The 16891-nt window shown below is 35.7% G+C and overlaps 1 protein-coding gene across 1 annotated transcript in view; it reads left to right on the forward strand.

Annotated features, from left to right (window-relative positions):
• The window catches only part of LIX1 (limb and CNS expressed 1), a gene marked incomplete in the record, with an annotated part of 67779 nt that extends 51341 nt beyond the window's left edge, over window positions 1-16438 (forward strand). Inside the window, 2 exon segments of the mRNA XM_072416135.1 lie at window positions 5242-5319; window positions 12722-16438. Coding sequence (XP_072272236.1) covers window positions 5242-5319; window positions 12722-13006 — 363 coding nt within the window.
• Between the last annotated feature and the right edge of the window lie 453 nt (window positions 16439-16891).

Consider the following 16891-nt stretch of genomic DNA (forward strand, 5'->3'; position numbering starts at 1 on the left):
CAATAAATATCCTTTCTCTGCTTTTCTTTTCATTGCCCCGGCACATTAGACCTTACCTTACACCCAAAATCCTACTACAACCACAATACAAAAACTTCTTCCACTACCAGCCTAGATGCCCTATTTACCCCACCTATAAAAAGCAGACTTGTACAACATACATAATATTCTATAGATCTTAATTACCTACCCATTGGGCAGTTATTAAACCTTAAAATGACATTAAACCTCACAGTGGCTGCAATGCTTTGCTTCCATGAAGTTTATTATTTAATATGCGTTTGCCATATGCTAAAACAAATAAAATGGTTGTTTTTAAACCCTAGGTTTTGCAATGTCTTTGTTGTATCAACTTGTCATACCATCTACAACGGCTTAACATATATAAAAATTATTCTGTTTGGATCTATTGTTCTGTTTTGTCCTATGTACAAATTTAATTTTTTCAAATGATAATTTTGTACAAGGGTAATATATTCAGGAATGAACTTCATTGTTACATTGTATAATTCTTTTGTTGCTGAGACTAAACCAGAAAATGCATTTTAATTTTCATGTAGAATATGGAAATATAAAAAAAATCACATTCATCTATCATTTTCCATGTTCAAGACAAAGGCAGCATGCAGATTATGAGTAAAGGGCCCCTGTATTGCAGCTATTGTAATAAAAGATAAAAAAAAAAACCTTCAACACCTTATACGTCAGCGCTTGGCTTTTTATGAGTGGATATATTTATCCATTAGCCAGTATGGATTAGGTGAAGCGGTAAGCAGAGTTCTTGATGTCAGATATATCTGGCAGATAAGGTCTAACCACTTAATAAAAAAATCACTTTGCAATGTGTTTGTGTTCTCAGTTATAAATGTGTCACTTCCTTCCCTATTTGCAGCCCACCCAGGAGCTCAATAACTTAATTTTATGTTCTCCAAACCACCAGTGAAGAGTGCGGGATAATGGAATTATTAGATTGTTGGTGGAGCATTCCAATATGTAGCATTTGTTACTTGTTGTTTACCAGTGGCGGGGTGACATTATTATAATGTCATGATGTGTAGCATGTGTTGTGTAGGGGCAGCTGCTGCTCATCACTATGTGAAAACTTCTCAGTATGCACAGTATGCACATAAATGCAATGTATTATTCATGTTATACAATCCTCTGCACTGGCACTAGCACTGACAGTCTTAAGGAAAACACAATTAGATGTGAAAGAATAACAGACCACCATCTCATCACACAGAAATTCACAGTTTGGGCCAAGGAGGAGTATTGCTTTCAGGAAAGACTGTGGTAGGTTTCAGAACCAAAATTATGCGGCTTCAGTGATTTTTGTAATGAAATAAAAGAAAAAATGGCTTTCATTTGAAATCTACACTGACATCCAGTGGTATTTCATTTTCATTTTCGGCTTTAATCTCTGGTAATTAAATTGTTTTTCTGCATTAGCTAAAGAAGTATAAGGGATGAAAGCATTTTTGGACAATATAGCTTATTAGTAACTTAGTATGCTTTTATAAATATGAAACAATAAGTGTATTGTATGGAAAAGTTAGATATAAATTGAGAAAGTTGGTGTTGTTTGCCAGAAAACGGAATTTGTATAGACCTCAAGAGAGCCTAATGGTTACTGGCAAGGACTTTTATTATTGATTGACAGGATTTTGTATTTCCTGCCAACTCCGCTGAACAATGATGATTGGAGAATATGGTTTGGGAAGAAGCACGATGAACAACCAAGATTTTTGTACTCCTAAAATGCTATGTTGATTTCATCCTTACCACACAATGGTAAATATGGAGTAAATTTAGGCAACGTTGTAGGAGCTGTTACACTAAATAGCTATTGACTTTCAGAGCCATTCAGTAGACTTTTACATGATGGGAAATTTTATTGGGGGTTCTTACAGGGTGAACAGGCTTTGTGCCAATAAATAGGTAAATCATGTAAATTTACTTACAGCAAACACAAAATGCAGAGACAAAAATAATGAAAATATATCTGACTCCAGAAACCTTCCCGTTTGGACAGAGATGGAAGTTGGAATATTGTTCTGGTGACAATTAGGTGGGAAAATCCTCTAAATTCTATAATGTGTCTCCAGGAGGGGAAGTGAAAAGAGATCTCCAATAGGGCATGACCCAGACAGTAGAAAAAAAAATAGGGCTTCAACCCTTCCATACCTTGTGATTTTTAATATACATAATTTACCATATACATGGATGTTATGTGTAACATAACGAGTGCAAAATGTACATTTTTTTCAGTTGTACTTTATCTGTTTATAGATGGTGTATTGTTCGCTGACATTTCCTACCTATGCACTATTTTACTGATTGGAAAACATCTATACAATAAGCATGTTACTATTATGTATTACTATACCACCATTTTAGGACAGTAGCACAGTTTAATATCTCATTGCCCTAGTGCTTCAGGTAGAGGCGGATCATATATAAATATGAATAGAAATAATCACTATGCCAAAAATGCAGCCACTTCCACTATATTTCCTATATGGGCTGTATTTCTGGCCACTTACCCTCTGTCTCCACCCAGATATTATCCCAGTGTTACTGCTGCTGTTGGGATTTCTAACAGGTAGTGATTAGTGAACTTCCATTCACCTATTTTTTCTGCACTGACTGCTGAATACTGCTGAACACTTTTGAGGTCTTCCTCAGATGTTTATCAGAGGTTCACTGTCCTTGATCTGTAACGAAACATCACAGGCGAGGGATCAGCCAGTCTGCATACTGTCTATGCTGTCCTTATTATATACACTAACATAACCTTTGTATTCTTCTCCTGCATTGGCCACCATGATACTCTCCCACTCCTCTCTTTCTAATAATGCCCACTGCAATACTCTCCACATTCACTTTCTGTACATACTGTCCACTGTTATACTGTCTGCTCTCTTCTCCTGCACATACTGCTTACTGTCATACTTTTCTCTCTCGTGGCCTTTCTACTCTTCTCTTCCAAATATTGCCCACTTCCATACATTCCACACTCACTTCCTATTTATACTGCCCACTGTTATGCCCTCTGCTCTCCTGCAAGTCCCGGCACTTATTGCTCACTGTCATACTTTACTCAATCCTCTCAAGCACATACTGTCCAATGCCATTCTCTCTGCACTTCTATCCTGCACATACTGCCTGCTGTTCTATTCCCCACACTTCTCAAATGCACAATTTGGCCTCTGTCATACTCTTTACATTAATCTCCTGTGCATATTGCCCACTGTCATACTCTCTACACTCATCTCCTGCACATACTGCCCACTGTCATACTCTTTACACTCATCTCCTGCACATACTTCCCACTGTCATACTCTTTACATTAATCTCCTGCACATACTGTCCACTGTCATACTCTTTACACTCATCTCCTGCACATACTGCCCACTTATCATATTCCCCTCCTCTATTTCAGCACATACTGCCCACTTCCATACTCTTCTCTACTTCCGCACATACTACCTTGTCAAGCTATCTGCACCCCTCTCCTGCACATACTACCCACTCTCATAGTGTTCACATTCCTAAAACACATCCTTAATATTGTTCATAATACCCCCACCCTTGCCCTCTCTGGACATTTGTGATAGTCTATTTATTTTTCAAAGAAATATTAAAACTTTTTCTTAGTGCTAATGCAAGGATCACATTGGAAGGTGGATTTTGACATTGCAGTGGAAAGATGGTTAACAAAGCAGTGATTACTAGGCACAGATCTGTCATAAAAGAAGCTTCTTTCTCCATGGTTAGGAGAGAAGCAGTCATACTCTTTTTTTCTGCAGAATATTTCTATGCATGTATTCATGTATAAATAAACATAGATTGTATTGGGCAAGGTTTATCTTCTGTACCCCTTTATTTAAGTCTAGCTAGATTTTACATGCACAGCCAGATAGAAAGTAGTGATTGACTCTGCTTGTTTACAGAGTAAAACTAGTAATTCATTATTGTTTAGAGGTCATTATTTTACTGGAGGCCATTTACATTGTAGATATACAAAGGTTTTACATACAATATTGCATGATATTTATGCATTGTCACATTGTTTAAAAACCAGGATGGGACCAGTAAAACAGACTACCAACGGAAAATGTTTTATGCAAGGCTTCATTTTACCGCTCTTGGGTGCCAATTTATGTAATGTTCTGTTTTATAAATAAGTGTTTTATGAGTTTAGGTATTTTTAAAGGTTTGCATTAAAGTCTATAGAGGCGGCAGGGGCTGCTAATCATCCCTGGATGCTGCATGTAATGTCCAAAAAAACATGCTGCTTCCTCCTATCATCTCTCAAATAAAGAACAATGAATAGTAAAATGCAGTTCAGTTGTAACCTTGTTCTGCAAGCAGTTTTGAACTAAGAGACCGCTTGGAAAAACACTAGTCTGAACAAGCCTTAGTGTGTATGCATTTTATTCACAGCATAAGTTATGCCTTTACAATATTCAAGTGTAAGGAAATACCTCGCCCCCACAAACACACACCACTTCCTGTGTCTCTATCACAAGAGAAATTTCCCAAATGAGAACACAGAGAGCAATAAAAACCCATCATTTCCCCTTTCAATCCACAAGTTAAATATTTATGTTGGAGCTTGGCGTTAACAGTTTTCCATGTAGCATAACTGCTGCACAAATCTAAACCCAAGAACAAGGATTCCATATAGTTCGGCTGCCAGTGTATAGATGTGGTCTTGGTTTTCACTTTTATGAACTAAGGACATTTTCAGCAAGTACCAAAAATACCTCTGAATTTTGTCAGAAATATGATGATATCACAATGATATCATTGCTCTCATCTGTAGTCTGCTAATTCTCTTACCACCATGGAATGAGTTCAGAGAGTCTTTGGTCCCGATCTGGAAAGTGACAAGCTTGGCTGTCTAGAAAGTTGAAGTGCAGTGAATGAGTGATGGCACCCTAGGATAGGAAGTGTGGTATTGACTGGATAACTATGTAATAATAAAGAAAAGAAAAGCCTGAATGAAGGATACTACTGCAGCCCCCAGGTCTAAGGACCTAATTTTGTTTTTAGACTAAGTTCAGTTCCTTTTTGAAACCTTTTACCTGTGTCACCATCCATTCCTGTGAAATATGTATTGTGTATTGTTTTTACAAACACTGCTATAAAACATACCATTTGAATGTTGCCCAAGTGAATAATCCTGTTGAGATGAATCTGCCGATAAATTTTGATTGTTTATGTTCTTTGTTATAGGAACTTATGATAGTTTTCCAGCTTCTGCACTGGAACGGAAGTCTTAAAGCGCTAAGAGACACAAAGTGCTCCCGCCAGGTAAGAATACATTACCTAATGCATAAATGTAATCTACAGACTTTAACCCGGAATGTATCTGTTTATTGATCTGAAATCCAAGGGCTTTATTGGGAAGCATCTAAGAGTCATACAGTTCCACCAAAAGTATTGTGTATTCAATTTGTTTTCTGTTATGTTTCATTGTATCTTTCCAGATATTAATACTTTTGTGATAAGTGAATAAATAATATATTGGCTGAAATAAAAACAGGGATAGATAGATACATGGTTTAGTGTAGGACTACACTTGAAAGCTCCTTTGTATGCAGATTTCAGCTAAAAAAGCAAATGTTTACATGTGAAAACTACGAACATTTTAGAAAGTATCCCTTATTATCCTTTATTCTTGTGTTTCTCCTCTGGGGAAATTCACCCGCTCCTTTTTTCTTGGTGATTAGCACAGAATGTAAGGGAACATCTTTCAATGTAGACACCTCATCCACTGACCATTCAAATATCCAGGAGATACCTTACCCTCACTTTTGGGAGATTTCCTTATTTATCCCTAGAATGGAAAAAAAACTGTCAGTGTGTTTACAATTACATACACAAATCTAGAAAAAAACAGTTGGAAAAAGATTTTTGAACTGGCTGGCAGCATGGCAGGATATTTTGTAGTTATGATTTCACATAAATTTACAATTTATGTACATCATGTACCTAGCAAACAAGTATATACCAAGCGAATTCTGCTCACACATGACCAATATGATTAAAATACAATTGTATGTGTGTTCCAAGGAGTGTTCAACAATTTTTTGGAGTTCTTTGCCGTCTTGGTTTATCAGAATTCCATTGCATCCTGACCCTGCCGATATTTTCTACAAAACTATAATTAGTAATCCGCTTAAGGAAAAAGGTTTATGAAATTTGTGTCAAAACAGATGCTTTATCTATGGATGCAAATCATAAATTAATAGTTACTGACACTAGTGGTAAAATTCCCTAACATCGGGCCCAGATCTTACCTAAACAGATAATGGGGAAAGCTATTATTTATCACAACCAAAGAACACCAAGGAACAAACAAAACAAACCACTTTTAAGACATTAAATTATAGGGGTTTGAGCATTTCAGTTTATGTTTCATAAAAAAACATTTGTTAAACAATTGTAGGGTTTTAAACTGCTGCTTATGTTTATGTTTGCATTCTTCCTAAAAACAAGGGATGACCCAAGTGAAAATTGTATAGCCAATGCAAAGTCCTGGACATCTAATTGTGTAATAAAAATTGCTCAGTTAGCACAAGGTAGGCCATTTCAGGGTCATAACTGCCTGGTAATTTTTGTGGTTTCTTCAATTTCAGATTTATTTTTCAAATTTAATTTAGCAATGAAGGCTAAATCTAATTGGGCGGTATGGGATAACACAAACAGGTCTCATTTAGCCAAATTTGATTTCAGCATAGGGAAGTTCATAAACAAAATGTGTCCCAGGTATTGCATAGGGATAGCATTTGCAGTTATTATAGTAAATTGTTATGATAATTAATAAACTTTCTGCACTTTGTGAAAGTTGCCGCTTATTTGCCACTATTTGTGTAGTAAAAATGCTGTGATTGTATAATAATGATGTGATTGGATTGTAACATTTTCAATACTACATCATGCAGTACCTAAAGGGGAGTTTTTAAAAAATATTTTGCAGAAGAGATTTGAATATGGGCAGGAAAAAAAATTCACTTGCCTGTTCGTTGTCTTTCTTAGAATGCACTTAGAGCTGCACAAGTAAAAAACCTGTTTGGTGCAAACTTAAGAGAGCATTTCAGAAGAATCTCATACCAACTGTAAAGCATAGCGGTGGAAAATGTTATGGGCTGGGGTTTATTTGCTGCCTAAATGCATTGGCAGCTGGCAATTGCCATGTCAATTCACAGGATGTCCATATGTAAAGCAGGTTTAATTTAGCATCACACCATAAATTTGTTTTAAAACTAGGAACTCTGGATTGGTAAGACTGGATTGAATTTTTTGAAATTCTGCCCTATTTTACCATGAGCAAATGGCATTTCTCACCTAATTATATAAAAATGTGTACCCATCTATTCATAGGGTGAAAGCTCTGAAGCTAATTCATTTAAAGTAAAGCTAGTTACTGTTTCAGAATGGGGTAATCCTCATTATCTGGAATCTGCTGTAAACAAATATCTGTAGCCTCTATGAAGAGAAACATCCAGGAGCACTGTAACAAAATTTTTCGTCAGCTATTTATAGTTACACTTCTGATGAAAATCTATAAGTGTGTACATGAAAAGCATAGAAAGCGATACCTCTAATCTTTGGGATTACTTCTTATGTGGGTCAAGATACATATGAAACAAGTTAGCAAGAGATCACAGAAGGCTTAGTTCTGTTCCTAAAGATGGGTTTGATGCAAAAGAAGAGTGATTAGATTATCAATTGTGGATTATGTTCATATTTAATTGGATTTATTTGGACCTGAGAAGAAAGCTAGAGAAAACTGGAAAGCGATTAAACAACATATGGAAATGATTATACTTGTTAGAGTTCTGCTTTGTAGTTTAAATATGTGCATTGGTTTGTATGTGTGAGTTATTGTTGAGATAGTCAAATAATACAAATTGTAAAAACAAAGTTTCAAATGAATTAATTATAACTCTAATAACCAAAATGTAACTTCCTGAAAAACATATTTTAGATTTCTTATATACTATTATAGTTCTTTACCATTGATGGCTTAAAATGCAACAATAAGTCATAATTCCATAAATAAGTGGATTCCTCTATCTTAAACATAAACTACAATCAGGGATAAATGGTAGTGTAATTAGATGTAAATAGATCATTTGCTAGCCTAAATCCTCAACAAAACAATTTTAAGTAGTAACTTACTGTGTTTTGTTTTAAGTGTGGGTCTATAGAGGTGAAAGAAAATAGAATTTATTACAAAGTCACTTGAGAGTGTGATTGATCCAGAGCAGTGTTTCTCCACCTTTTTAACATTGGGGAAACCCCTTGAGATAACTTTTAGGTCTTCAGGGAACCCCTACTATAATTACTATACCACAACTCACAGTACATTAGTGTCGGTAGGAAGAATAGCCATTGGAAAGGCTGCCACTCTTACAGATAGACAAAAAAGATCATTGGTATCTGTTAAACTGACCTGAGAGTCACAAATTGCTCATTACTCAAGGAACCCGTAGCAAACTCTGGAGGAACCCTGGGGTTCCACTGAACCCAGGTTGAAAAACACTGTTCTATAGTTATTTTATATTAAAAGCATCTCATTGTGTTTCCCTAATGGCTGTTAGTGGTCTTGCCCTTTTTTATTTGCATTTCTTATTGGCAACATATTCCATTTTAGTTTCAAAGTGATCAAGATAGCAACAAAAAAAAAGTTATTTGCAGTAACATTATTTATTTTAACAACTACAGGCAACAAGTATTTAAAAAAGGAGAAGCAGGATCTGACGAAGAGCAAAGTACCTTAACTTGAAAAATGCATCAAATAATCAGCAGTTTAGATCTTTTATGTAACCACACTGGGATGTTAGGAGACTTGAATTAAACCCATACTGAAATGTTAACTTACAGCTATGCCAAAGCCTTCCTAGGATGGATAATAAAAAACAATAGAAGTGCTAAAGTGCTTACATAATTAAAACACTGATCCAAGACTTTTCTTGCTCTGGTAACATGTCTAAACCCTAGGAATTTGGGCAAATGATCACTGCATTAAAAACTGATTCAGTCAATTAAAAGTCTGATCCTCTACTAAAACACAGATTAGATGACCAAATGCTGAGAGCCATAAAGTAGGGGTGAACAAAAATATATATAGCAGAAAAAAATGTAGCATTGTAAGACTTTTTATCTATCCATTTCAGCAAGACTTCAAAAAACAGATGTATTCACTATTTGTAAAATCATGTGCCCCAAGGTTTGTGAATCCCTGGGCAGTCTAAGCTAGGGATGTGAGTAGGTGTTCATTATATAGGTTCCATGGGGGATGCCTTGGAGGTAGAAAGCAGGAGGCCAAGTTTGATTTTAAGTCAGCCTGTGGTCTTCCTGAGACTCTGAGGCCTACTTTCCTTAGGTGTAGATACAGAAACAGTTGGTTCTACAGCTATAAAAAGGGGAAAGATAAGAAGACTACATTATGATGGTATTTTTTGATTGAATACTTACTTGCAAGTTTAGGTGACACCAACATTTTGCCATTCACCCACATACTAGGTGAATTTAGGATATTGGGCCTGATTTATTAAAGCTCTCCAAGGCTGGAGAGGATAGACTGTTGTGGAACAACCTAGATGTTACAGCAAACTTGGAATTAATCTGGTACGGGCTTGAAAAATCCATTTAGGGCCTGCTGGATCACCCATGTTTTTGGAGAACTTAAATAAATCAGGCCCATTGTGTGGTAAGAGTTTAATTCATTGTTTATTTCTGCCTGTGACCCCTATCCTGGTAACTTACCCTCACATTTTCCTTTGAAACTTTATAATAAATTGGAAATTTGTTTGCAGGACACAGACAGTAGTAAAAACATTTTCGGAAGATCTAAACCTTCCCCACTTCTCTACTTTTTGTTCCCTTTTTCTCATTTGGGCTTTCAGTTCTGTATAGTACAATAGCCTCTGTCCCTTCTCGGCATCTACAAGTGACCTACCATAATATCCACATAACCAAACAATGTTATTTGTTTAAACTTGTGAGAAAGGCCTTAAATGTTTAAAGATATTACTCAATTCGACTCAACATTATAATTTCTCCAAACAACTATAATTTTTATTTTTGTATATTAAAATTTTGAGCCAGTTTTGTTATTTATAAATTCAGGCTAAAGTGCATTCTCTTTCTGTCTATGGCTCTCAGGTTACAAAATACCTCAGATTGGAAGAATTGAATAGGCTACATTTGGGGCTGTTGTTTTGACATGTTTGCTCAGCATCACATTATCTTATACTGTGTTTTATGTGTGTGTGTGCTGTTGGCTCCAAAGTCTTACCACCACTTTTCAAACCAAGAACATGCATTTTTGATTAATTAACAAATCTTCGGCATGCTATTTTATTCTCGTCCTGGATATATAAAATAAACCTTTGCAGCATATCCTGTGTTTCAGTCACTGAATCACCATTGTTTTGGATCTATTTGAAAATCTGAAATAAATTCCATGTGTGCTGCGGAAGAATGCCCTACACAAACCATGTGTTGAAGACGGCACGGTCTCAATTTTCTTCAGTTAGATCTGTAACTAAAAATATATTCACTGTTCACTTTGTTTATTATTTGAACATGAAAGGCTAAATTAAGAATGCAGATGTTTCAGAAGTCTATTAGTCTGCTCTAACAGTATTGTCATATTGCCAGTTTTAACTAAACAGAAATAATTTATAATAATCTTTTAACCAATATCTCATTTATTCATTGAGCAGCCAAAAAAGCTAATGGCTAATATTCTTCCTACAGCATAATAAATACATAACAAACAAAAAACAAAAGTGAAATGTGCAAAATTGTTTTCAAATAAAAAGGCACCCCAAAAGTTAGGTTCTACAAGAGCAGTCAAATTCCACAGATAAAATTCACCGTACATAATTATGCTTTATTGTTTATGTGCCCCTTCAATTATAAGTCCTTCATCTACCATATCTGTAGAAAAATGGTAAGGGACCCAACTAGGCTGTAACTTGAAGGATTGATATGACTCCTACATTGCCCTTGTAGCCCTAGAAGAGGCCCCCAATGGCTATAAAGATCCCCCTTTTTCTTCTTCTTCGTCTTCTTCTTAATATTATTAACATTAATATTAATAATAATAATAATAAAACCTACAGACCTGGGATGCTGGGATTTTCACCAACCCTAGATGTCTGTGATCCAGCACCAATCTTCTGTGACTGCTAGGAAAATGCTTTCAGCATATTGATACAGTGGGTCCCAGTCTGATTTACATTCCTTTTCTCACAGCAGCTGTTACTAGAAACCACAGGATTCCCTGTTATATGTTATTACAGGGCCTCTTACCCTAAACTGCCTATGTTATTGTACTGTGTAAAACTATATCACATGGCACATCATACGACAAGCAGCTGAAGAATGGCAAGATGTGTAACTTAAACAACCAAACATATAGGGTTCTATTTATAAAACAGGGAATATGACATTCCCTCAAACATTTCCTGGTGGGAATCAATTACTACCATTGAAACACATGAGACTGGAAGATTCCCACAAATGAATAGTTCACAGTTTTAATATGCACGGATTTTGCAAAACATCGATTGAAACAGTGTCAAGTGCGAGTGAAAAGAAATTTCTCCAATGTGAACACAGTAATATTAAAACACAGTAAAAGTTCAAAACAAGTGAAAAATGTTTAGACTTCAATTATTTTTATACTTTGTGGTGAGATAAATTATTATATTATACAATATATAAGGAGTGTTATATATTGTAACAGAAATGTGTAGATTTGATTTTTAAAGAGAAATCACTCTCCTCCAAGAAACAAGGAACGACAAGGATTGTCACAAGATTTTCCTCCCATCATCATATATTTAGAAAATCCTACAAGCAATTTTGGCCCATATTACAGGCTGATCCTAGGATAAGCAAACATATAGGCAGAAACCCTGATCTGGTCTTCAGGAAGTCCACCTCATTAAGAGAGAGACTGGACCACAGCCACCTAAGCCAACCGAAAGAATTAACAAGTTTGCAATTGGATTCAGATACAGTGGCATGTGGTTGCTGTGGACAGTGCAAATGGATTTATTCACAGAAGGATATATTTCCAATACCTATCAAAGTGAGACCCGAACTTAAACAACAAGTAACCTGTAAAACTACATGTGTTATCTATATGGCCTTTTGTGACTGTGGCCGATATTCCAAAATTCAAAAAAATTCAATAAACAAATTTATGAACATGTTTATAATATTAAAAGTGGGAGAATTACAACCCCCCTAAGACACCATATAAGAGTGCACCAGAATTTTAATGACGACTCGGTTGGATTCTTAGCTCTGGAGCATATCTCTTCTAATCAGAGTGGTGAAAATATTGATAGAATATTGTTACAAAAGGAAGCTCGATGGATATTTGAACTCCAAGCCACTGACTCTCCGATGTGGCAAGTGTTAAAAGAAAAAAAAAGTTTTAGGATTTGTCCACAAAATGATCTAAATATATATTGAGTTCACTACTTTTATTGGAGTTCATTGGGAAAGTTATGTCCAATCTTTTCCCAAGTAACCTCAAATGGTTCACATAAAATGTCAAGAGAAAACTCCAGCAGATTGAGATTATTGTATGCTTGCATTGTTTGTGATTGTTGTATGCTGTGCCAACATAAAGGTTGGAACCCAGAACACTGTTTAAGTAACCAAATTTGTCTTATTGCAACAGGAGGTTATTGCCTACTACTCTCAGTACACATTGGATGAGCGGATGAGAAGCCACATGGCATTGGACTGGATCATGAAGGAAGAGGAGACACCAGGAATTATATCACAAGAGATTCAGCTTGCACTCCGGGAATTGGAAGAGTCCAGAAAAGCTGGCAGAGAGCTGAGGTTTTACAAAGAGAAGAAAGAAATTTTGAGCTTAGCTCTGAGTCATATCTACAATGATTGTATTACTTCACCTACACATGTTGATCATCTGAACTTTACTTTAAATGGTTATCACTAGCAGACAGACTGCTTTTATGTAAAATCAGTGGATAGAAATACAGCTTATAAATTTTAGTTCATAGACCTCCCAAGTTGCACATAATAGAATCTACTGTAGACATTTCTTTAAAATCATGTTTTTCAAAGTCTTGTATAAATGCTGTTCCTTTAAAACAGTCCACATAATTTTGAAGGGAGATATTGCAGCTGCACTTGTTTATTGTACACATTAGGGTACTGTACATGTGTTCCAATTGATTTTTTTTTAACATGGCCTTTTTTCTTTTTTTTTTACAAAGTTTTATGGATGTTTTAAGTTATGCATGCTCATGTTTGTGTTGCTAGGTCTAGCCCTGTTACTAATACAACTAACCATGAAGTGAATGAGGATAATTCTGTGATCATACTTGATAAAAGCTCTCAAGTATGATCAAGTATAAGCTCAAAAGAACAATACTGGTGTTTAGTCTTTTGCTTTTTTTGAGCACAGCTTCTACAATACAGATCTTCTTCAAAATGATCATACATAGTATCTTTTGTGGGCAGTTCTGTTCATTTGTAAGACTCCGCTTGAAGATTATTATGTTCAGATCCTAATGATGGCATTTTACACAAATGCTGGACACTCTTCTGCATTCACTACTTATGTGTATGAATCCAGATTGATTACACAGCATTACCTGCTTTATGATGATGTCATTGGACTAGACCTGTGATGACTTCTTCTCCAGTCCCAACAGAGAGGAGGCTCTAGTTGTACCAATACTCCCCAATAGTCATGTACATATGTCCATAGATGTTTTATAGTTCGCTGTATTTTTGTTTTTTTCACTCCTGCGCTCAGTTAATTTACTCTGAAAAGGTGGCCAAGTACAATTTCTTACTGGAATTTCTTTGTTTCAGAAGCACGAGAGTAAATTTAAAGTGTTACAGTAGCAGGATTTTACTGTGCAGTACATGTAGTGCATGCATAGGAAACAGGTAATGGTTTTTAATGTTGCGTTTTTTTCTTATAATTTCCTCAATCTGTGGAAATTGGTGTAATATGTTGATGCACCCACAGACATTACATAACGGTCATTTAATAGTAGGCCTTTGTAGGCATTTACAGACAGGACTCAGAATATGGTAAAAATGTTCGTTTAGGTAATAAAGACAAAAAACCTCTATTTCCCCCTTCATGACTGCACAGATAAGGACAGATCAAAGTTAACATTACATATACAGATTTTATTATATAATGCTTATTAGCGTGTATTTTAGGTTGGTCAATAAATCTTACAAAGCTTGCAGGGTTTTCTGTCATCTAATACCTATGGGTAGCTGTAGGAAGAAGCTGCATATTTATAGTGTATTATAAAACAACTGCAAGCCTTAGTGGGATTTTATAGTAATTCATGTCAGTCCACCATTAACAGGTCTATCCTAAAATGTCTCTTTTTATGTTTTCAATGTCCTTCAATAATAGAAAATTTAAAAAAAAAATGTGTAAGCATTATTTGAGTTTGCAACTCCATCGGGTAATTTTTTTCTCCAATAGTTAGTTTAGCATGAAGTTTATCATCAGCACCCATCTGATTTGACATTCAATGATATAAATTTACTGCCTAAAAGATGATTGTCATCTTCTAATATCTTCCCCCCGATCATGTATACTGTGCCTGCTTGCCCTTTAGTGGGTGAAAAGTTTTTTATAGAGGACATTGTTGTCATTGCTAATCTGCAAGCCATGTCCTATCCACTGCTTTCTGCAATGACACCATTATTTTTGTTGTTGATTCTTTCCCACTGTGAGTTATAGAGTCCTTGACAGGACAATCGGGAGACAAATGTAATGGTGGATTAGGTCCAGGGAATCTATAAGAGGTTTTTTGGTACGAGTATTGGAATTGGGACTTTTTAAGCCTATTATACAGGAGCCTATTGTTATACTGTAAAGCTTACATAATCTAAATCACCTCCTACAGTTTAATACATCAAAAAATCTCTAATAATAGAGTGGTGAGGGTGCACCCATCCATTTTTAACTTTTTTTTCCTAATAATGATGGTTTTCTAATCTGCACAGACCTACACTGACGTCATTAAGAGTCACAAAAATAACACTTTAGAAAAATTGCTATTCTCAAGTTGTGCTGTACAATTCCCAGGTACTGGTCCGGGTTGTTGCAATCCAGCAACTCGGAAGTTATTGAATTACCAAACTAAGGGAAGTTTTCATGTTTTTTTATGATATCATTCCTTTGATACATTTATTTGTAGACCATGTCCTCTTATCTCCTTTAATAACTCAGTATGAAAATCATTTTATGATGAGTGAAGATAATAAATATTTGTCTGGTCTTTAGTCTTTGTACTAGAGGTCTACACTTACTCTTTAAATACTAGATTCCAAACAGCAACCTGCAATAGTGTAGGAACAAGGGTGCAAAGGTCTCAATTGAGTCCAGGTTCCTTACTCCAGGGCCATGACCACTATTGGGACTCTTGATGTTGTACACGGAGCTGGCAGATGAGATCTACCATTAGCTTTGTCTTTTCTTCTTCCTGGATGTGATAATGTCATCTGTCAAAGTCTGCCTAAGGAAGACCGTAGTAGATGATCTCATCTGCTGACTATATTTAGATCAGTATATGGCCAGTAAAGTAAACTAAAGGGTGAACTGCTGATAATCTTGGGGGGCTTCTGATATGATGGGGGGTTGATGTAAATGGGAGTCTCTGATGTAAAAGGTGCTCCTGAAGTGAATGTGAAAATAAAGATGCTCCTGTAGGTAAGAGGGGTCTCTGTCATGAAAAAACGATTTGTGAAGTAAAGTGGGGACATTAAAGTGAAGTGAGGTACTGTGATTTAAAAGGAGAAGCTTTGAGGCAAAGTGGGGTGCAGATGTGAAGAGGAAAACTTAAATTGTAGGGGCCTTGTTAAAACTTATTACTGAGGTCCATAGATCTGTGCCTAGACGACCATTGGGCAGTGTGTAGTTGCTGAAGAAGGGTGGTCCGGGTCTAAATTCCACATTGGGGTCCACAGCACTGTGGCTTTTTCACTGCCTACATGCACATATGAAATGCATATATGAAAGCTGTTTTACCTGATAAAGGATTGTATTCCTGTCCATTCATTCCTAATAAGCTTACACATGGTCATTTTGCATAGGAACAATGCAGTACAACTATTTGGCTCCCTTGGCTGGTTCTCTTTTTACGAAATGAGATATATACATACTTTCAGTAATTGCTTTAAGATTCTATCCTGACCCCAGATAACGGATTTCAATGCAGTAGCATATTTTGTCTTGTATATAATGGTGAAACTGACCCCATAATTTTGTAGTCTCAACATTTTGTTTTTTAATGAAAGACCTAAGGTGTAATCTTTTTAATACATTGTTCTGAAACACTTTGTCCTGGACAGCACAGTTGGTGTCCAAATAAAGATGTACAGTTAAAAATGTGTCCGGAGATGTTTTTGCAATCCCTATTTAATGTACAGCGCTGCGTAATATGTTGGCGCTATATAAATCCTGTTTAATAATAATAATAATAATATACATATATATATATACAATATATATATATATTTTTTTTAATAGGAAAAATTTGTTTTTTTAAACAGTGCATGCAGATAAAAGAGACAAATTAAAAAATATGACAGTGCATTCATTTTTATAATCTAAATGTACAAAAATGCTGATTTGTCATTTAGAAAGAAGCATATACACCCCTTTTATTTACTACCACTTCAAATCCAATAAATTAGAATCAGATGTTCCAGATTAGGCACCAATGAAAAAAAAATCTTCTCAATGAGTATGCAGGTGGAATTTGTCTTTAACCATGCATAGGACACTGAAGAACAATCCCAGCAGTGTTGTCCAAGGCAGCAAAGAAGCTGTAAAGGGCCT

The sequence above is a fragment of the Pyxicephalus adspersus genome, chromosome 6, assembly GCF_032062135.1.
Source record: "Pyxicephalus adspersus chromosome 6, UCB_Pads_2.0, whole genome shotgun sequence".
NCBI lineage: Eukaryota > Metazoa > Chordata > Amphibia > Anura > Pyxicephalidae > Pyxicephalus > Pyxicephalus adspersus.